The sequence below is a fragment of the Chiloscyllium plagiosum genome, chromosome 4 (assembly GCF_004010195.1).
Source record: "Chiloscyllium plagiosum isolate BGI_BamShark_2017 chromosome 4, ASM401019v2, whole genome shotgun sequence".
In the NCBI taxonomy this organism is placed as follows: domain Eukaryota; kingdom Metazoa; phylum Chordata; class Chondrichthyes; order Orectolobiformes; family Hemiscylliidae; genus Chiloscyllium; species Chiloscyllium plagiosum.
Window position 1 is genome coordinate 22,405,761 of NC_057713.1, and position 22,935 is coordinate 22,428,695.

The 22,935-nt window shown below is 38.7% G+C and overlaps 1 protein-coding gene across 9 annotated transcripts in view; it reads left to right on the top strand.

Annotated features, from left to right (window-relative positions):
* Positions 1-22,935, top strand: part of adgrb1a (adhesion G protein-coupled receptor B1a) — a 585,075-nt gene that overhangs the window by 248,801 nt on the left and 313,339 nt on the right. For 7 of the 9 annotated variants that reach the window (XM_043687845.1, XM_043687847.1, XM_043687850.1 and 4 more), the window contains exons 5-8: positions 567-731; positions 12,022-12,186; positions 18,479-18,643; positions 21,616-21,780. In XM_043687845.1, the coding sequence (XP_043543780.1) occupies positions 567-731; positions 12,022-12,186; positions 18,479-18,643; positions 21,616-21,780 (660 nt within the window). The remainder of the gene's footprint in view (positions 1-566; positions 732-12,021; positions 12,187-18,478; positions 18,644-21,615; positions 21,781-22,935) is intronic. The other 2 variants (XM_043687848.1, XM_043687849.1) reach the window with 1 other exon arrangement.

Genomic DNA, 22,935 nt, shown 5'->3' on the forward strand with positions numbered 1-22,935 from the left:
ATCAAGCCATCCAGATAAATGAACAGACGTCACCATTACATCAATACATTTTGTCTGCTTTGACAATATTAGTTTCTTGGAAACTGACCATGGAAATGTTACTGGAGTTCCAGTTTCAGAATCGGAGGTATAATTTTGAATGATGATAGTACACAGCTCACAGATTTTTGTTTATTGTAAGCCTTTGATTTATTTTTTAAACTGGAATTCTCCATTAGCATGAAAAGTTCTCCAACTTTTTCATATTCACCATGGCTATAACTATTCTTGCAAACACTTTTTATAGCATGGTGCATTTCCTGTTTCTTTACCCCCTCCCCTTAATTGTTTGCAAGAATGCTGTGACTTTTTTTTATTTGCTCTCGCTCATTTTAACACATCCTCACTTAATCCTCATTTGCTTAGTCTTTTCACTTTATACATTGTTCTCTTTTCAAAACTACTTTGTTGACCTGCTTTATGTCAAGATCTGTTTGGTATCATTCACTGTGACAGGCAAATAATAAGAAGTCGCCACAGCAGCACAGCTGTAACTGAGTAACAATCAAATGAATCTTCTTTTTCAGGCGACCCTGCAGCAGAGGAATGGTCCCCCTGGACTGTCTGTTCTTCGACTTGTGGGCAGGGTACACAGACCCGGATGAGATCCTGTGTATCATCTCCATATGGCACCTCGTGTAGTGGACCTCTGCGAGAAATGAGACTATGCAACAATTCAGCAGTGTGTCCAGGTTTGCTTGAACTAATGGAAACACTTGTTGTTGCTGTGCATTGCCTTCACTTATTTATCCCAGCCTCTGACCTTCCTAATTTTAGTCTATGTTTGTAACTTATCAAGGTATTTGACCTTGACAGTGCTGGGAAATGGCGATTGATAGCATCAAAATTCCAAAGTCAAGAATGACATTGGTCTGATGCAATGCTGATGTCGTTTGCAACTGATCTGACACTAAACTCAAAGTCAATACCAAAGGCACTGATGTGACAATACCATTGCCTGGACCTTTAGATCTTCTAGACAAGTGAAGAAAGATTCGTGGTTTATGTTCTATCATTTACAAGTGTGTTGTAGACTTCTACTGTTGATGCAGGGTTAAAGCATGGCAGACATACTTTGCTTCAGACTCTTAGCAGATATAAGGGAAAGAGTACCTTCATCTTCTCTTTCTGACTTTAATATGGCTCCAGAAGTATGCTGCTCTGACGAATTCCCCGACTTCAATTTATTCAGCACAGTTATCATTCCTCATCTGATGCTTTCATTGTGTAAGGCTTATTTTTCTCTAATGTGAAATCACTTAACATTTGGAAATAACTTCTTTACTTCTCTCTGTACTTACCTGGAAAGATAATTGCTTTTTAATCCAGATGACATGATAGAAATAATCACAAAAGCCATAATTGTAATCAATTTGGCAAAACGTGTGCTGTAGGCGTCGGATAGGAAAAATAAGTCCACTGATTTTCCACTAAGCTAATACTATAGATTGAGCTGTCAAGAATAAAACTTGGTTTCTGCTTTGTATGAGCAGTGAGACAGTACTGACTATGGTCTTATTGGCATGTTGTATTGCCTTCAAAGGTTTCAAAAAGATATGAAACGTCTGAGAAAGAATTTATCAGCTCAGTGAGCTAATTTACAACCTGATCTACAAATCTTCTCCAAAGTTTCAAAATGTCTGGCCTGCTGATAACACTAAAAACATTCACAGAGCATTCTTTTATGAAACTTCTGAAGTGATTAGATTCCCTACAGTATGGAAAACGCCCTTCAGCCCAATAAGTCCACACCGACCCTCCGAAGAGTAACCCACCCCCCGCTGACTAATGCACCTAACACTATGGACAAGTTAGCATGGCCAATTCAGCTGGCCTGCACATCTTTGGAATGTGGGAGGAAACCGGAGCACCCAGAGGAAACCCAAGCCAATACAGGGAGAATGTGCAAACTCCACACAGTCACCCAAGGCTGGAATCAAACCTGGGACCCTGGGGCTGTGAGGCAGCTGTGCTAACTGCTGAGCCACTGTGCTGCTGTGGTTCATGTTTTCTTTCTGTCTAACACATTTTAAAATATTCTGCAAGTTAATATTGAAGTACAGCAAGTAATTTTTTTAGGAGGGCCTTTGATAATGCTATCACATTTGGTTTTGTGATACCAACCACTTGTAGCTTGAGATATCAACCATTTGCCCATAGTTCACTTTCAGCAATTGAGTCTGAGTGAGTAGACACTCATGTCTTTAACAAGATTTTGTTTTTTGCATGACAGCAATCAAGTGCAAGTTATATTGTTGAGATAAAACCTTGACACCAAAATCGTGAGGAGACCAGTGGATTAAATCTGCACAAAAGATCAAAAAATGTTCGTTCTTACCCCCACTCAAAGCTGCATGATCAGATTTGAGTAGAGCTTAATATAGCCTCCAAATTAATCTTTTCAAGACTATTACCTGATGCAAGAGGTGCAAGCCCTGGTTTTTAACATTATTTCTAGAGTTTGGCTTACACTCCAAGGAGTAGAATTTGACTATTCAATTTGCTATCAATTGTTTTAGATCTTTCCCACCTTTTTATTTCAATTAATGTTGCTGAGACATGTAAGCTGAGCTGTCAGTTTGTGATCACCTGCTTTGCAGTTTTGCAGTCAAAATCTACCCAAAGTGTCCATGTGTGATTGCATACATTTTTGCAAAAACCTAGTTGTGTTTCCTTCTAACACCCCAAAATGGCTCTCCATAGTAGTAGATGACTTTTACGTTCTTGTTATGAGCACTAAATATTGATGGATTTCTTTAATTGATATTTTTATTGTAAGAGGAGTTTTACATCATTTCTTTTCCTTAGGGAATGGCATACATGATGCTTGCATTACCACTCTGTGGTGTTGTCTCATAATTGGTAAGGCCACTTTTGGAATATTGCATTCAATTCTAGTCTCCTTCCTATCCAAAGGATGCACTGAAACTTGAAAGGGATCAGAAAATATTAACAAGCATGTTGCCAGGGTTGGAGGATTTGAGCTATCAGGAGAGCTGAATAGGCTGGGACTGTTTTCCCTGGAGCATTGCAGGCTGAGGGGTGACCTTATAGAGGTTTATAGAATCAAGAGGAGCATGGATAGGATAAATAGACAAAATGTTTTCCCTGGGGTGGGGGAGTCCAGAACTAGAGGGCATAGGTTTAGGGTGAGAGGGAAAAGATATAAAAGGGACCTAAGGGACAATTTTTTCACACAGAGGGTGGTGTGTATATGGAATGAGCTGCCAGAGGAAGTAGTCGGGGCTGATACAATTACAGCATTTAACAGACATCTCAATGGATATATGAATATGAAGGGTTTAAGGAATATGGGCCAAGTGCTGGCAAATGAGACTAGATTAGGTTAGGATATCTGGTCGGCATGGATGAGTTGAACCGAAGGGTGTGTTTCTGTGCTGTACATCTCAATGACTCTACCCCCAGAAGATGCCATGCATTCAGAATCATTTGCCACTATGTTAAAAGGAGATAGGAATAGGAGGAGGTGATCTTGTCCCTCAAGCCAGCTATGTCTTTCACTGATATTATGGCTGAGCTGACCATGGCTGAACTTCACTTTCTGCATTGTCTCCTTTCCAATCAAAATTTATTCTAATCCAGCCTCAAGAATGTTCTGTGAACTGAGTGCCACAGTGAGAATTCTAAAGGCTGATGACCACCTGAGAAAATAAAATTATCTTCACCTCAGTCTTGAATAGGAGACTGCTTTCTTAAAAGAAAGAGCTGAACCCTCTAGATTTAGATTTCCCCATGAGAGGAAATAAACTAGCACCATCTGCACTGTCAAGTACACCAAAATCTGGAATGTTTCCATACAATCACGTTTCAGTCTTCTAACCTCCAACCTGCATTGACCTAACTTCCTCAAACATCATTCCTCTGCTGGATAAGTATAGAATCATAGAATCCTTACAGTGTGGAGGCAGGCCATTCGGCCCACCGAAACAATACCAACCATCCGAAGAGCATCCAACCCAGATCCAACGTCCCTACCCTATCCCTGTAACTTTGCATTCCCCACCTAATCTGTGCACCTTTGGCTGTGGGAAGAAACTGGAGGAAACCCATGCAAACAAGGGGAGAATGTGAAAACTCCACACAGACAGTCGCCTGAGGCTGGAATCAAACCCAGATCCCTGGTGGTTTGAGGCAGCAGTGCTAACCACTGAGCCACCAGGCCACCACATATATAAACATATATTAAGTAGCAGAGAAAGGAATTTTGTAGAGGATCAAATAGAGAACCACAGACAAAAAGAGCACATAAAGTAGAATAGAGTTTAAAGATTTCGATAGAGAGAGAGTTTCCGAGAAGCAATGTGGAATTCAGAGACAGTATGATATCTCATAAAACATCATGGCTTTTGCAGAAAGAGAGAGAGAGAGAGAATGACAGTGTGAGAGACAGAGAGAGAGCGAATGGGAGTGCCAATGCAATGTATGATATTCAGAGAGAAGAACAGAGAGAACCCATAAAACATACGAACAAATGAACATACAAATTACAAGATGAAGTAAGCCATTCACCCCTTCAAGTCTGCTCCATTATTTAGTAAGATCTGTCAGTATCCTGAATTCCACATTTCTATCTATCCACGATAACATGGCTAAAGCAATATGGAATTTGGAGAAAGTGGAGAGATATAATTCCCAGGTAGCAGCACCAAGAGTGGAGCAGGAGAGAGAGAAAAAGAGAATACAGGAGCCCATGAATCCATGTGGAGGGAAGAGAGTGGCATTTCAGCCTGTGGGCTAGAAGAAATCAATGTGATATCACATGGACAATTGTAAGTGATTGATTGACAAGTATTCTCTCATTTATCTTTCAAAATATAGTGAGTGAAAGGTTCTTTAAGTGTTACTTAGGCCTGCAAACAGTAGCAGTGCATATGAGGAATGGGAAAAGTAATTAATTATAAATTAAGAAAAATGGATGAATTAGCACCTAATAAAATGGCAGGGTGGTTGATATGTTGAAGATGCAGTATTTGAGAGCTGACAGATGCCAGTGTGACTGAAGGAAATTATATTTGCAGTAGGTGCCTGTAGCTTGCGGAGCTTTTGCTCAGTGTCATTGATCTGGAAACAAGCTAAAAATACAGTGATGAATTACAGAGAGGGTATGTTTTCTCGTAATTCCAGAAGGCAATCATACCCTTTAAGTTAAAGCATTGCATTTGGCCTATGCTTGTGACTCAGGTAAAACAGATAAGGGAATTAAAAGGTAGAAATGAGGTTACTTATTACTTATCAAGCCAGGATATGTCTAAGTGTTTGTGTGCAGACACAGGCTGCTTTCGTATCTGAGGAAGTAGACAGGCAGGAGGCTGGAAGGAATCACAAATGATGCTGAAAATTTTGCAAACATCTGCTAACTTGACTATCTATGACCTTCTTTTGATAGTAAGCTTATTAATGAAGCAGTTTAAAATGGCTGGGCTAACAAGACCATCTTGAGGACCTCCAGAGATGTCCTGGAGCTTATTGACCTTCAACAATTACAATCATCTTCCTTTATCCTAGGTATCACTCCAATAGCTGTGAGTGTTCTGCCTGATTCCCATTAACTGTAGTTTCGCTAGAGCCCTTTGATGCCATACTTGGTTGAATGGTGCCTTGATACGAATGTTAGTTACTCTCACATCACTTCTGAAGTTCTTTTGTCCATGTTTGGACAAGCATTGTAATGAGGTCAGGAACCAAATGGTTTGGAAAAACCCAAACTGAATGTCTGTTAGCAGGTTATTTGCAAGTGCCAGTTAATAAGACCATTCATGACCTTTTCCAGTAATAATTGCTGATAATTGATTGTAGACCAATATGGCATTGATTAATAAGGTTGTATTTGATTTTTCTACTCAGGACACACCTAAGCAATTTTCCATATTTTTGGGTAAATGCCAGTGTTATTGCTGCGCTAGAACGGCTTGGCTAAAGATTTGGCTAGTTCTGGAGGCCATCAATAGTATCCTCCAACTGTTGTTGGAGTGCACAACCTTTGAAGTGTCCAGTGTTTTCAGCCATTTCTTGACATCATGTGGTGAATTGAATTGCTTGAGGACTGGCATACATCACCCTGGGGACCTCAGGAGAAGGCCAAGATGGACCAATCATTTGACGCTTCTGGGTAAATTGGATCAAATGCTTCAGCTATGTCTTTAGTGCTGATATCCTAGTCTCTCACATCATTGAGGATGGGATGTTTGTGGAATATCTTGACTGGAAGTGGCAGGATTGCAGAGCTTAGATCTAATCCATTTACTGTGTGACTGCTTAACCATGTCTATTGCATGCTCCTTCCACTTCTTGGCACACAATAAAGTACTGTGCAGTAGTTTCACAAGCTTGACTTTCATGTTCTCCTGCCCTCTTCATTAAACAAAGATCGATCCATTGACTTAATGGCAATGGTAGAAGGGGGGGGGAGGTGGTGGTGCAGTTTTGATGGCAGTGAACCTCTGTGGAATTCTTTATCGCAGGGGGCTGTCAAGGCTATGTTGTTAAGGATATTCAAGGCTGATATAAACAAATTAGTAAGGTAATTAAAAGTTGTCAAATTCAGACAAGAAAGTGAAGCTGAAGATGATCAGATTAGACATTGAGAATAATGAGAAAATGAACTGAAATTAGATTTACTGTCAGGTGTGGAGTTAAGTCAAGCTCAATAGTTTTTCAAAATTCTGATAGGTTTTCAGCAGTAAATAAGGATGAACAATTTCCTTTGATGGGGAGATTTAATAAACAAGAGGGCAGAAATCAAGGTAGTACTCACCCTGGAAAATAAACCTAGATTTATGAAAATTTCCTAATAATGTGGGTTCTTTACATATTGGTGAGTGAACTGCAAGTTTACAATAATTTTACACTTATCAATTATTCGAACAGTTCATTAATTGCTCATGGAGTGAATATGTGACTGTCAGTGTGAGCAGGAGAAAGCCCTGATGAAGGGTTTATGCCTGAAATGTCGATTCTCCTTCTCCTCTGATGCTGCCTGACCTGCTGTGCTTTTCTAACGGCACACTCTCGACTTTGACAGTGTGAGTAGTTCTGATTGGCCATGGCTTTACAAGAAAATTAGTAACTGTGTGAACTATGAGAGTGTGGAAGAAACAAAGGCATAATCTGAGTATGGACAGTCAGATGAAGCTTGTCAATGATATTGTGTTCAGTTGACGTTAACTGCCCTGTGAAGTGGCTGAGCAAGCCAGTATCAATTGTTCAGGAGGTGTGTGCACCATTGCTTTCTATGGGAACATGGAATGGACTAAAACGGTTGATCTTCCCAGCAAAGTCCAACTCACAAGAATGAGTAATAACACAAAGTAATTTTGTTTAAGTTTCAGTATAAATAGGACATTTCATGTAATTAAAAGAGGTAACTTCATTTGATTATGGTTCTGTAATAACATAATTTCAATCAATATAGGGATGAAAGACTTTAATTATTTAAAGAAACTGGAAAAGCTAGGATTTATCTTAGGGCTGAGAAGTTTAAGGGGAACTTGAATAGTTTTTCAAAATTCTGACGGGTTTTCAGCAGTAAATAAGGAGGAACAATTTGCTTTGGTGGGAAGATTCAATAAAGAGGCCAGAAATCAAATGAAATTGTCCAGAACCCAGAGGACATTGGCTTAGGGTAAGAGGGGAAAAATTTAAAAAGGAACTAAGGGGCAACTTTTTCACGCAGAGGGTGGTGCATGTATGGCATGAGCTGCCAGAGAAAGTGGTGGAGGCTAGTACAATTACAATGTTTAAAAGGTATCTGGATAGGTAGATGAATAGGAAGAGTTAGAGAGATAGGGGCCAAGTGCTAGCAAATGGGACTATATTAGGTTATGATATTTGGTCGGCATGGACAAGTTGGACTGAAAGGTCTATTTCCGTACTGTACATCTCTATGACTCTCTGACAAGAGGGTCAGAGGAGAGAATGAGGAGGAACGTTACAAGGCAGTAGTTTACACAATTCTAGACTTCTCTGGTTGAAATGTTGTTGTATTCAAATTCAGTGGTAACTTTCAAAAGGGGTTTAAATGTATCCTTGAAAAGGAAAGCCTTGCAGTGCCTTGGGGGATAGTGTGGGCTAGTGGAACTAATTGGATAGCTCCTCAAAGGTGGACTATGTGGTATCCTTCTGTCCAGCTTAATTACAGAAATGAACAAGTTGTTTGATAAATCATGAGCAAAGAATTAAACAAATATCAGGGAAGATTATCGATTGGACAAAATCCACTTTCTCTTGCATTGTTATGCAAAGCAACTATGTTTGGAAGTAGGTGCATATGTAAGAAAGATTCAGTTGTTTTTGAAATTCTGCTGCCAGACTAAAGAATGCTTCTTTTTGTCACTGGGTATTACTAAAAATGATTGTTTCCAGAAGAACACCAGCTCACCATGCATGGATATCCTGTTTAATGTGCAAGTTAGACAATTATCTCTTTTGGAAGAAGATTGATGCTTATGGAAATTAGTATAGTCTGAGATGAGCACAATGATAATAATTATTATGATTCCTTTCTTGTTGCGTCTGGAAGAAGGAGTATTGTTCCCAAGGACAGCAACCAAAATCCACACTGATTCATAATGTGTTCATAACTAGGTGTCTCATTCGGTTACTTTGGACTTCAGAATATATTTATACAAAATCTTCTTTCATGATTGTGTGGAGACTTAATTGTGACCAGAATATACTTGGCAGGCTGAATAGCCTTTAGATGTTTTACACATTCTTATGTATGCACAAAAAAACTCTGCAAAAGTACAATAATTGATTAAATAAAGCATTCATCAGAAAGCAGAATAAAACATGATCAAAGTTAAACACTCAGTCTCTTATGACTTCTGAATGACAAGAATAATTCTTTCCTGTATAGAAGCTCTGCAACAGGCATCAGACTTGGAAAGCATGTCTTTGAGTCAGAGAGGTTCATTACCTGCTTAATTTCAAATGGTTGCCAAGAACCACACTTTATATCATAATCTGGTGTTTGTCAAGACATCATGAACTGTGGTTCATAATTGGCATACTGTTAGGAAAGAGACGCTGAGCTCCAGTTTGGCACATTTGATTAGATAATATCAGAACAGTGACAGTGGCAACAGTCCAGTCATGGCCACACAGCAGATATTTGGTATGGGAACTGCAGAAGAAACATTGTTCTTCAATAATCCCACAGGAAATCACTGAATTGTTAAAGGACAAACTCGGCAGAAAATGAGGGCAAATAAAGAGGTGACCGGGCAGCACAGTCAGCTTTTGTTTGAGCTTAGTTGAGTAACGTCACTGTGCTTGGCTCCCCTGACTTTACTTGTTAAAGGAGCTCCTTGCCATATTGTGGTCTTCTGATGCAGAACATAAAGTCCTCATTTCCTGTGGTAGAATAAAAAATGAAATAAGAACAAGCAAATTGTTATTCGTCGCTATTGAACAAAGCAGCACTGGGCCATGGCCCAAATGCTGAGCCCAAGTCCATTGAACTGAGAGCCAAATTGAAAAGACTGGAATCATACATTCAAGTCATCACCACTATTAAAGGTCTTCCTTAGCTCTGAGCTAATTTGCTTAGTCTTGGTTTCTCGTACACAGCACAGTCTGTTTTACACAAAAGAAAGCCTAAACAAGCAAAGTTGGGCTGGATTGAACCCATTAGATTTAAACAAAATTGAATTCCTAGGATGTGCCAATGTTTTGTTTAACCAAGTCCTGTAGAGTTAAAGAATGAACAGTGGAACAGCTTGTTACTCATGCTTCTCAAATGCACTAATTGGAACAAAGAAGGTTTATCCACATTTTGTATTTCAGTACAAAGTGACTAGGATCAATTTTTCATGCAGGCGCGTTTAACCACAAGTGAGCAGTTCACCTGCAGTGTAATCTAATCATCTATCGTCAACTCAATGCCATTATTTTTGACAACTCTGTGCCCAGCTCAGACCTTTGTATGGTATTAGAATAATAGGAGTGACCAGCAAACTGTGAAATGAAAATGACATTTATGAGGAATTGTACCCTTAAAAAGGTAAGTGCCGTTATTATATTTGAGCTTTGAAAATGCTCAAAAGGCATTCTGAGAAATTAGCAGTTGACTGATGAGAGAGAGGAGGAAGAAGTGCCAAAATGAAAGAAAAGGTGACAATAAACAGAGTTCAGAAATAAAACAAATTCTGCAGGAGGGAGTGGGAGGGGGTTCAGTTCAGAGCATCCATCATCTGACACCTTGTCAAGGACTGATCAAGTAGAAGTTGTCTGTCTGGGGTGGTTGCAAGGAAGGGTTGTCTGGTTTGCCACTCCAGGGCACACTTTAAAATTATTGTTGTAAAATTCTGGGGGAGAATTTGGAGGCATTTATAAGGCCAGGGCACAATATCACTGACTGTTATATGTTCGATGCAGCACTGGTGGCCTTGCAGCAAATGGCTCCTTGCAGGCTTGAAATCTGAGAGTCCCTATTTTGATTGCCAGTTAGGTGTACATATTTATTTGGTAGCATTTTGCCAGATTCAGATAATCATAGTTGGTCTAGGTGATGATTGTGCCTTCTTGATAGGCAGCACCGTTTAAAATATGACATGCTGCAACTGATGTGCTTCCAAAGACTTATCCTACATTAAAGTAAGTCAGATCCTCAAGACAGTATTTTTGCAATTGGTTCTCTTTTTGCGGCCTACCTTCTGAATTAAAGCCTCACATGCACTTATCTTCTGAATAAAGATTGATGTGTATGTTTGTTTATAAATTTAGGTAGGAACTAACCAAATCTGGTGCAGTATCAACATTTTTGTTTCTCAGCACATCTAATTCAAATCTATTCACTACTGTAAGACTTTTGATGGCTCCAAGTGACAAATGGTTACCAAATATTGGTCATTGAAGTTAAGGTAATTTATTATTGATAAATATGAGCATAGCAATTGGATAAGGTATATAGTAATTCACTCAAACCAATCTACTATTCTGTTTTCACAATAGCTTAAAGCTTTTATTTTCAATGTCCTTCATCTTGTCCTCAAATGATAATATCTTAATGACGTATACTTCCATGGCTATGATCTGCACCCCGAACAATATGATCATTACCAAAATGTATTAGCCTTGGTTCAATAATAGCAATCTTGCCTCCAAGTCAGAGGTTGTGGATTCATATCTCACTTCAAGACTTCACTGCATAAACTATATTGACAGGTTTGTGCAATATTGAAGAAATAGTACACTATAAGTGGCTTGCCTTTTGGATGAGGAATTAAACTAAATTAGATGAACATGAAGTATCCCAAGTTTCTTTTGATCTTGAATCAACATGACCAAAAACTCATTGCTTTTTTTGGCAGTTTTGTTGCACATAAGCTATTTATTGACATTATATGAGTTATTACATTTCAAAACTAATTCCTCTGTTGTTAGAATGAAATATGTTGTATGGTTGTGAAATGTTGCACATAAATTAACAGTTCTTTCCTTCTCCATCTATTTGTGAGGCTCAGTGATCATTGATTGGGACCTTTAACCTAGACATGTCCACATCAATCACTGAATGGAAATCAGAAATTGAACCACCGGCAAGCATTTCCCCTATCTTTTTCAGAAATCCAAAGGTCAATTTTAGTAGCCATAACTCCACTCCACCAGCTAACTTAACCAATACATGGTTCAAATCTATAATCTTTATGCTTTGTATGGTTTAGATGCACATACATTCTTTGTTGCAAATGATAGACACATGCATGGTACCATATGGATATCTATCCATGTTATTTCAAAAATTATTATTTCCTGGTGTGGGAGAGCAAATTTTGTCTATTAAGACAGCATACATTTTTGAGCAGAATGGAGTGATGATTGAAGCAGAGTTGCTGTACAGACAGTTTATGGCACGCCAAGACCATCTAATTTATACTAATTGCCTTTTTCAGCACCCCAAATTTTCACACATAAACCTAATCATAAATTGAGATCAAGACCTTGTTGTTCTGTTTTCAGTCCATGGTGTCTGGGAGGAATGGTCGCCATGGAGCTTGTGCTCCTCCACATGTGGAAGGGGTCACCGAGATCGTACCCGTTCCTGCATCCAACCTCAATTTGGAGGGAATCCCTGTGAAGGACCTGAGAAGCAAACCAAGTTCTGCAACATTGCACTTTGTCCCGGTATGCTGTTTATTACATTTACAATTAATTCAGAGGCAGCATTCAAGATTAATTTTAATCCATCAGTTATGAAAACAACAGAGTTTTTTTTACTTCACCTGATTTTATTCTCCATTGAAATGCAATATTGGGTTGTGTGTAAATCTGGTTTTCAGTTCAATCCTATGGGTTTTCAGTTAGTTAGATTAAAATTACCTCCTTAGATATTGTTACAATCCATGTGCAGAAACCTTGAACCAAAGTAAATTTAAACAACCCCAAAATGGCAATTTCACTTCTTGTAACTAGCACTTTAACAGTTATTAGACACAAGTTAACAGGAAAATGTATGTCAAATGAAAAGGTAAATTGCCATTAAATAGTCAAGATAACACCAAACATCTTGCTAAAAGCCAAAAAAAACCATCACTTTCTCGAGACAATGTGTGCTGCGGCAGTTAATGAGGTAACTCACCACCATCTTCTCAAGGGCAACTAGGGATGGACAATAAATGCTGACCAGTCAAAAATGCCTACATCTCACAAACAAATAAAAAATAAAGACATATGGCACTGAGTGCACTGCCAGAGCTTTCCACATTCTGAGTGAAGAAAAGCTTCGTCATCTCAGTTCTAGAATTGATTTGCTCAAAAGCTGGGCTTCCTAACCATTTGACAAATGTCTTACAAAGACTAACCATAACCTAATGCAACTTTGGCCGATAAAAATCTGGTATTTTAGCCCAAGACTTCCGAATACACACATGTCCTATAATTGAGATCTTGTAGGTAAACTTCAGATGGGTAATCTGAAGGACTATAAACCAATCCTCAGCTAGCCTGTGAGATGGTCTTCACTTATGATGTGATCACATTCAAAGAACTTTATGGCTATTTGCCCAGAACATCTGTGTGAGGCAAGCTCTTTGGTTGAGGGTCGAATTAAGAAGTTAACTGGTGCAGATCACTAAACACTCACCAACATCTCCTCTACGTCCATGATTTCAGCTCATGAAACCTGTAAATCACCCTCTACAACAATTTAATCTGCTTCTTGCCTAGCTTGATGACCTGGAATTAATTTGACAACAGTCAGACATCACAATCTGACAATATTATGGTAAAATTATCCCTGTAAAACTTCAGTCTCAACAGCCTGTGCTGACCTTTCTGAAATTACTGGAGATCCCACTAATTTATACCCAGCCAATTTGTCTCTTAACAAGAAATCAACGCTTCAGCAAGTGTATTAAGAATAATGCCCACAATAACAGAACAAAGTAGCTAAGCCACATTTTATATTAACCATACACAAGGGAACTGGCAAACAATTCCCACGAATGATGTAAATCATTATCTTTTATTTTTCAGTACCTTCAGCAATACTTTGGAAGAATTCTTACAATCTGGCAACATTGGCTACAATGCTGATCCTATCTCAAACAACAACTGTTAATTGTTTACCTCACTCGATGAACATGGGGATACTTTACCCTCAACCAAAATCCCTATAGCTTTCTATCCTCTGATTCATTCTCTCAGTGAGTTTATGGGAGAGCCCATGCTTGTCATAAACACTACTGGGAATGCTCCATAACTGGGAAAATGCAACAGTTTCCTTTATTATTCTTTAAACTCCAGCATTCAACCTTCTTATGAGTCATTGAGTCACAGCAACATATAGCATAGAAAAAGGCCCTTCAACCCAACACATCTGTGCTGGTCAAAACAGCCGTCCTAACTGAAATAACTGCACGGGGGTTGATATCTCATCACCAAGTCACCCATTATTTGCAAGTCCATAGTATATGGACTCTGACCGGCCAGCTCAGAGCAAGTCCCCAGAGTGAGGAGACACTCTGAGTCTCCTGTCATATCTGTCAGCCAGGGCTCCTTAATTGGCCCAGGTTAACAGCCCCAATTAAGGATCTCATACTCAATGCGATCCACCTGGCCCTCATTATAATCAGTACACTAATCCTAGACTAACCCTAAAGAATTAGCACATTGGTCCATTTAAATGAAACATGAACCTTCACATTTACTAACCTGAGAGGACTAGATGTTTATCTTCTCCACTATTTTGAGCATCAGTTTCTTCTCAACATCAATATTGAATTTGCTCTCATTCCAATTTATTTGCAAGGTTCAAAATTAGGACCTGTTGGTAAACATCTTGTCACTTGATTCATGTTCATATGCCATTACTGAGGATCCCCATATTATGCAAGACTTTATTACCAAAGAGACAGTATTCTTGATTTCCTGCACCAACATCATCTTTCTAAGTTTATCTAAGTTCTGCTCCACTTTCATGGATCTACACCATCCACCAACTGGCATTTCCTTTACCCTGACAAATTCTACATATGTCTGGTCAGTTTGCATTCTCAATTTTCTACATTTCTGCCTTTAGGTCACTAACTAAGTATTGAATTTGGCAATCTTTATTTTCTCATTGTCAAATGCATTGCTGAAAGAGAGGATTATACACAAAGCTGTCCATACGTAAACACTTTGTAGGAGTGCAGTTTTGTGGCAGTTTGCTTAAAGGACATTTCACTCCCTCTTCTCTAAATTTACGTCCAAAGGAGAAATTCTCTGAATCAGCTTTGACTCTCAGTCAGAAGATCAGAGTGGGCCATTTGGCTCATCAAGTCAGCTCTGCTATTCAATGAAATAATGGCTGATCTGACAATCCTCAACTCCACTTTCCTTCTTTTCCAATGCACACTTGATCACCTGAGTGATTAAAAAATCTGTCTGACTGTCGAGACCTGTGACAATTCCTTGTTAACTTAACTTCACCTAATTGGAAATCAATGCACCATTTTGATTTCCACTTTCATCCCCTTTTTCTAAGTCAATCTTTTATTAGTTCTATTGCATTTCCAGTTATGGCCTGTTGTGTTTTATTATTAACAAACTGTTCTGTTCTTTCCTAAGTCCCTGCTGCTGTGCAAATTCTTTAAAGATTCCATTCACCTGAGCTCCGAATTTTATGTTCAACCCCACATGCTTTGCTACAATCATTATTTTTGCAACTTGTTTCAAGTCACATCAAGACTGTTTCTTGCAATTAAGACTTGAACCTCTGAAGTACACATGTACATTTCCCAATCAGTCTCTATGTCTTTGTACTGGACTTTAATGTTGTTATGAACCAATGGGGAGGGCGGGGGAGAACCATAAATCAAAATATTTTTACCAAGTTACCTAAGAAATTCCCAATATTTCATTTTTTAAGCTTAATTCTAACATGAATTAGAACCAGTGCAAGCTAAATGTAAGTCAACAAGCAAATGATAATTGAAATGAAAAGGTATTTACGTATGTGATACCACAATAACTGCAAGACTCCCAAAACTGGAACACCATATGGAGGTCTGAAGTCCTCTACTCCGGTTCAGCTAGGTAGGATCTCCCACTTTCCCAATCATTTGATTCAGCCATCAAGTTCTATTCAGTGATAGCTACATTGCATCTAAACTCTCTAAGATGGTCATCCTTTGATAAGAACTGTCCTGCAGAACCTCCTCCTTTATATTTATGACACTCTCGATGGCTCTGATTTCTGGTACAATGTCCCTCTATTCACTCCATAATTGATAGCCTTATCCATGGCATCCACGCTCTTTACTCTAAGATTGCCTCCTTCCCATCCTCTCTTTGTTGTCAAAACATTCCCTCAAATTCTGTTGTATCAAACAGGCAATTGAATGTATTGATTCTTAAATAGCTTATTGAACACGATAAATCTAATTGCACAGGTCAGATATTTTGCTTCTGATTCATTAAAATGGATATCTGATTCAGATGATAAAATCTTAAATGAGTAAATATAAACTAGCAAAATTTGGGTTTGAGGACCGAGCCTTGTGTGACCTCACTAGTTATGTCTTGTCAACCGGAAACACATATAACTAGCGCAGTGCTGCATTGGTAACAAACACAGGACATTGAGTAAATTTAAGGAGAAGATTTGCTGGTTTTTAATTAATAATGAGTTCAAAGGTTGTGGGGAGCAGGTAGGAAAGTAGAGTTGAGGCCAAGATGAGATCAGCCATGATCATAACAAGTGGTGTAGCAGGTTTGAGGACCTAAATTGACTACTCCAGCTCATAATTCCTATATTTATCCCTGGACTGTACTCAGGTTAGATGATTTTGCCAAAAGTGATAACAGAACAGCGTAATTGGCTTTTTTTAATGGAAGTAAATGTTTGGGGTTTTCACTCTTGATTTCTAAAGCATACTAGGTATGAGCCAAGTGCTGGACAATGGAATTAAAAGATTTAGATGGTTGTTTTGACTGGCATGGACACAATGGGCCAAAAGCCTTTTTTGGTGCTGTGGATTTCTATTCCTTTATTTCCACCAATGAAAATGCATTCCAGGTGAGGACAGCTTCACCTGTGAAGTAAATTGTTTTATTGTCATACAAAATTGTGAAAGTTAACCAGTTACAGTTAATTAATCTCTTCAATATAGTAAAAGACCTTAAGATATTTCAATAGTGCAATCAAATAAAAATTGTCTCAGAGCCGAAGATTAGAATGGGTGCCAAAATGTTTGATCAAAGTGGTACAGACATATGATTTGGACTATACTGCTATATTCACAACTAACTATAATTAGAAGAAAGACACAATAACAAAATAAAATCTTGCCAGACTTTGAGAACAGGAAAGAAACAATTAGGACCAATGAACAAGTCCCTTTGATGACAGTTGGGATGGATTTTATCCCAAGAGAAATAGATTGAGTTGGGGAATTTCACAACTCACTAGACCCAGCTTGGTAGAATATTTCCCTTGAACATTATCATCCAGTAACCAATTTAGGAAACCTCACTGGCCAAGTGGAGATGAAAGGCAAATGAACTTCTCATCATTTAATATGGCTGTCACTCCTGTGATACTCCAAGCTTTTAAATGTCCTGACGTATTACTGTCTTATAAAAAACAAGCATGCTTCTCTTCATACACCACATCAAAGATAGCTAACAAGTTAATTAACCCTTTTAAGTGTCAGTAAACAGTAAACTTGTAAATCCTTATTGAGTAGCTAAACTTTAGAAACTCAGCCAATCATTTATTATAGCATAATCCTACCCCTCAGGGTAATATTATATTCATAGAGGTCTACAGCAAAGAAAAAGGCTGTTCAGATCATCAAATCAGGTCTGTTCTAAAACAAGCACGTAATGATTCTTATCCCATTATTCAGCACTTGGCACAGAGCCTTGAATGCCTTAGCCTCATAAGTGCACATCTCAATACTTCTTAAATATTATGATGCTTTTTGCCACTCTCACCCTTACAGGCAGTGAGTTTCAGATTCCTACCACCCTCTGGGTGAATAAAATGTTTTGTCACACCCCATCTAAACCACCGGCCTCTTACTTTAAATCTATGCATCCTGATCATTGATTGTTCCACCTAGGAGAAAGGTTTATTCCTGAATACCCTGTCTATGTCCCTCATAATCTTATACATCTCAATCATGTCTCCTCTCGCTCTCGTTTGCTCCAGGGAAAATAATTCCAGTCTATCCAATCTCTCTTCACAACTGAAATCTCCAGCCCAGGCAACATCCTGGGAAATCTCCTCTGTACCCTCTCCAATGCTGTCACATATTAACAAAGAGCTCTGTTAAAATAGTATGAAAGGATAGTTTTCAAGAAACCTATGTGTATCAATTGAATAATTCCAGCAGAGTGTATTTCTCACTGACAGTGACAGCCTGTTTCTTTCTAAATGAAAGAGTGGAAATTAAATAAAAAAACTTCAAATCATGACAGTTATAAGGATTGTATATCACCATTTAAGGGTACTTACAATTCAACATTGAGTTCAAATCGCTCTCCCACCTGTGTGCTGTATGTCCTATTCCCTTTGTTCTACCAACAAATACTGGATCTTTTTGAAATGGGAGTGGTACTTTCACATTCAGCTCCTGCCCCCATTTTTAAAGGCTTGTCTGCTCTTCCCAACTCCATTAAAATTCAACCCAAAAATGAGTCTCCCTCCCTGCCTTCTCAGCCCAGTTTCTCATGAGAAAGAAAATAAAAATATTTCTTCACCTCTCCTATATTGTGTACTTTATTGATCTTCTCTATTAAATTATATCATCAGATAACCTTCAGAAGAATAAGTTTCAGCAATTTTTGTTTTATATTCATTTATATGCATTTTGATAATTAAATTACTCAGCATTGCAATCAACTTGCCACAGATATCTTTGCTAATTCCCATCATAACCTTGAAAATGCGGTGTTTTAATTTATAGTTGTTTGTTTTCTTTCCAACAAGTGGATGGGAACTGGAATGATTGGTCTAGCTGGAGTCAGTGTTCTGCCACTTGCTCAAATGGGACACAACAACGGACAAGGGAATGCAATGGGCCTTCCTTTGGTGGAGCTGAATGCCAGGGTTTCTGGTCTGAAAACAGGCCATGCTTTCCAAGACAGTGCCCAGGTAAGGTTCATTCATTCAGATTGTGTCCTGTGCTTTTTGTTAGTGAATTGTTCAGCGATACCATTTTATAAAGGGAGAGGGAAAAGCTGACAGGGAAGAGCTTCAATATTTTATTCTTGAATTCGCTGTGAACCCAAATTCAAATCTTCAGATTCTCTTATTAAGTTAAAAACTATGGTCTTAATATGACTGGAAAAGTATTCAGCTCCCACAAGTCCAAGGCGCTAACTTTCTTTGTGGAAGATCTGGCATACGTCCACAAGGAGGTTCCACCACTGAGTCTGTCACAGCACCAAGGGCTGCGCAGAGAGGTTCTCAATTTTCAGAATGTTTGGGAGGTATCCTTTCTAGTATTGGCACATTTTGGCCACTACTATACTGGTAAGTGACAAATAATGTAGTCCTGGAAAACAACCTCTTCTTCAAGGTTTCCTGGGCCATGAACACATTTTGATAGGTGGATCTTTTTAAACATTTTCTGTTTAAATAACCATTTTCCTTTTACACATTGGGGTGGGGGGTTGGTGGACTGCAGTCCAGGAACCAGAAAGGCTGATATTTGAAACCAGAAAGGCTGATATTTGTTTTCGGGGCAGCTTAAATGTAATAAAAGCTGAAACCAAATAAACTTCCAAATAAACTTGGGAATTTTCCACTCCCAGCAGGAGTCCTTCCATATAAGTGTTGGGGAGTAATGGATGTCACAATACTAACAACCCTCAATGGAATCTCACCAACCAAACTGGAATGTGGAAGCCTAATTTCTGAGCCTAAGCTTCTCAGCATAATGCTGTTCTGCAGATTTTTGGGATCCATTGTCTGAACAGGCACTTGCCTCATTTTTGTCCATATGTTCTGCAATAGCAAATCTCAAAAAACATGTTGATCACTGAACCAGTGCATATCCCCTTTTCAAGTTACAGCTTGATGTTGCTATATTTTTCTAGGTACTGCCAAAGCATGGCTCACTGATATACTGAATCAGAGTCTTAAAACACACTGATTATGTAAGTGACCAGAGTCTTGTCAATTATGATGAGGTTAATAATATGGAGCTGGTAATGTTGCATAGCAACTGGTGACTTGTGAAATGATCCCTGCTTTGGCAGGATTGTTCCAGCCAATAGTTTATTGTCAGAAAAACGGAATTGAGCAACTTGCAATATGTGCTGTTATAATATGATTGTCTCCCTTGATTGGTAAGGTAGAATTTTCTGATTTGGAGTACTCTGTTTTAGCATACTGAGAGCAGGACTGACATTTATGCTGAAGAAATATGATGACAAATCTGACAGTCAATTTCATCTTTTGTAAATAGTGAAATTGGATTAGTTGTAAGGTGTTTTCAGCTGAGACTTCACCCTTTTCAACACTACACTGTTGACACCCAAGTGTTGGTCCAATGCCATACACAATTCCAACATGGGCCATTTGGTCAGATGAGTTGCAAACTGCCACTCTGTCTAGAATCATAGAGTGACAGAGTCATACAGCTTGGAAACAAACTTTTCCATTCAATTAGTCCATACCGATCATGTTCCTAAGTTAAACTAGTCTGACTTGCTTGCATTTGACCCATATTCCTCCCAATATTTCCTATTCATCTACTTATTCAAATGTCTTTTAAATGTTGTAACTATACCTACACCTTTACTGTCACTGACAGTTCATTTTGCACATGAAACACTATGTAAAAAAATTGCCAATCATGTCCTTTTTTAAAACTTCCTCCTCTCACCTTAAAAATATGCCTCTTAGTTTTGAACTCCCCCACCCTAGGGAAAAGACCCTTGCTATTCACCTTATCTATGCCCTTCATGATTTCATAAACCTCAATAAGCTCAGTCTCCTAAGCTCCAGTGAAAAAAGTCATAGCTTATCTAACCTATTTTTATAACTCAAACCCTCCATTCCCAGCAACATCCTGGCAATTTTTTTCTGAACTGTCTCCAATTTAATAATATCCTTCCTAGAGCAGCGCGACTGGAACTGCATGCGGTGCTCCAGAAAAGGCCTCATCAACATCCTGTACAACTTCAATATAATATTCCAACTCCTTTACTCAAAGGTCTCAGCAATGAAGGCAAGCATGGTTAATGCCTTCTTAACTACCCTGTCTACCTGTGACACAAATTTCAAAGCATTGTGAACCTGAATCCCTCTACATTATGTTCACCAAATATGACAAGGCCCGCTGAAGAGCACCAATCCTCTATTTTACTCTTTCCACATGTAAAATAATGCTAACAGGAGGTAAACTTTGAATCAACAAAATAGTAAAAGCCTTACAAGTCTTCCTGAAGTACTTTGTGTTGAGTTTGCCCGCATTGCTACTCTTAGAATCCCTACAGTGTGGAAACAGGCCATTCAGCCCAACAAGCCCACACTGGACCCTCTGATGAATGACCCACCCAGATACGTTTACCCTCGACTAATGCACCTAACCTACACATCGTGATCACTATGGGGAATTTAGCATGGCTAATTCACCTGACCTGCATATCTTTGGATTGTGGGAGGAAACCGGAGCACCCGGACGAAACCCAAGCAGACACAGAAAGAATGTGCAAACTCCACAAAGACAGTTGCTTGAGGTTGGAATCAAACTCGGATCCCTGGTGCTGTGAGGCAGTGGTGCTAACCACTGAGCCACTATGCCACCCTAAAGCTTTTGTTTCTTTAAAGATATACTTTTGCCCCCATCACTTAAAAATGCATGTCACATTTTCTTTTCAGAATTGCCTAAAGCTCCAACCACTAGGTATCACTTTGTGAAGTGAGCACTCATGTTCTCATTTGTCAATGATTTTTTTTAAATACAAGCATAAAATGTAATAAAACTGTCTAACTGTAGGATAGAGTAAGTCGATGCTGCATGTGGGATATCTCCAAAGTGGAGACTACTGGAACTCCAGACATCATGCTCTCTTCAAATTGAGATCCATTAGCAACTTTGACTTTTTGTTTTACAGTGGATGGGAAATGGCAAAAATGGAACAACTGGGAACCATGCACCAAAAGCTGTGATGGTGGGACACAGCTTCGAGTGAGGGTCTGCTCTGGGCCATTTTTTGGAGGACTGCAATGTGATGGACCTCAGGAGGAGTACAGATTGTGCAATGACAAAAAGTGCCCAGGTAAAGATTTGGGGCTGTGGATGTATTCTAATCTAAACTTAAATGAGTGTGATGCATTTGGGAAAAGCTTTTGTGTCATAACTTTCTGTATTTATCGACTGAGGAAGTTGTTGGTCATAGTTTCTATTCCACAAACGATGACCCACTGAGGATCTGCAATGTGCATTTACAAGCATAACCATGAAAATGAGTAATTATATGGTTTTGAGAAAATTGAGACATGGAACTATTTAAAACAGCAATTGAAGAGTTGAAAGACAAAAAGAGATTTAGCAAGAATGAGATATCAGGAGAAATTGAAGAGACTAAGCTGTATTTTTCTGAAAATGAGGAAACTGAAACATGACCTGATAGACATCTTCTTAATTTTTATTTTACAATTCTGAATGTGTTCAACAGTGTAAAGATAGAGAATATTCTTTCAAAAAAATTAATAGCTAGGGGTCATAGCTGGAGAAGAGCCTCTAACAAATTTAATTTAAAAAATCAGAAAAACCCTCTGTACTCAGAATAGTGGGAATCTGAAGAGTATTGAGAGGAATTGCATAGATACATTCAAAGCAAAACCAGATATGTACGTAAGGAAGAAGGGCATGTCAACTGCATGGGAGGAGGCTCATGTGGAGCACAAATAAACCTTATTGAAAGGTCCTGAACCTCTGCTGCAAATTCAATTTTAATTTCATGGCACAGAATGCAGAGTTAGTTGTTTGAGTTCGAAATGCTTAAGGGAATTTTATTTTTTTTTAGAATTTATTCTTTCATTGCATGTGAGCATCACTCAGCAAGGCAAACATTTGTTACCCATATTTAATTGTCACTTGAACTGACCACCTTGCATTTCAGAAAGCAATTCAGAGTGAAGCACATTGGCTTGGGTCTGGATTCAGTTATCAGTCAGACCAGGTAAAGATTTCCTTCCCCAAAGAGCAGTAATGAAACAGATGGGTTTTTATGCTAATTTAAGTTAGGTTCATGGACTAGAACGATTAATTAACTCAACATAAATTCCAATAGCTGCTATGGTAGGATTTGAACACATGTTAAAAGCACAGGTAGTCTGGCCTCTGGATCATTAGTCCAGTGACATAAATATTACTCCACTTTCTCCCCCATCAAAATGAAAAAAGGCCATTACATAGAGTGGATAATTAA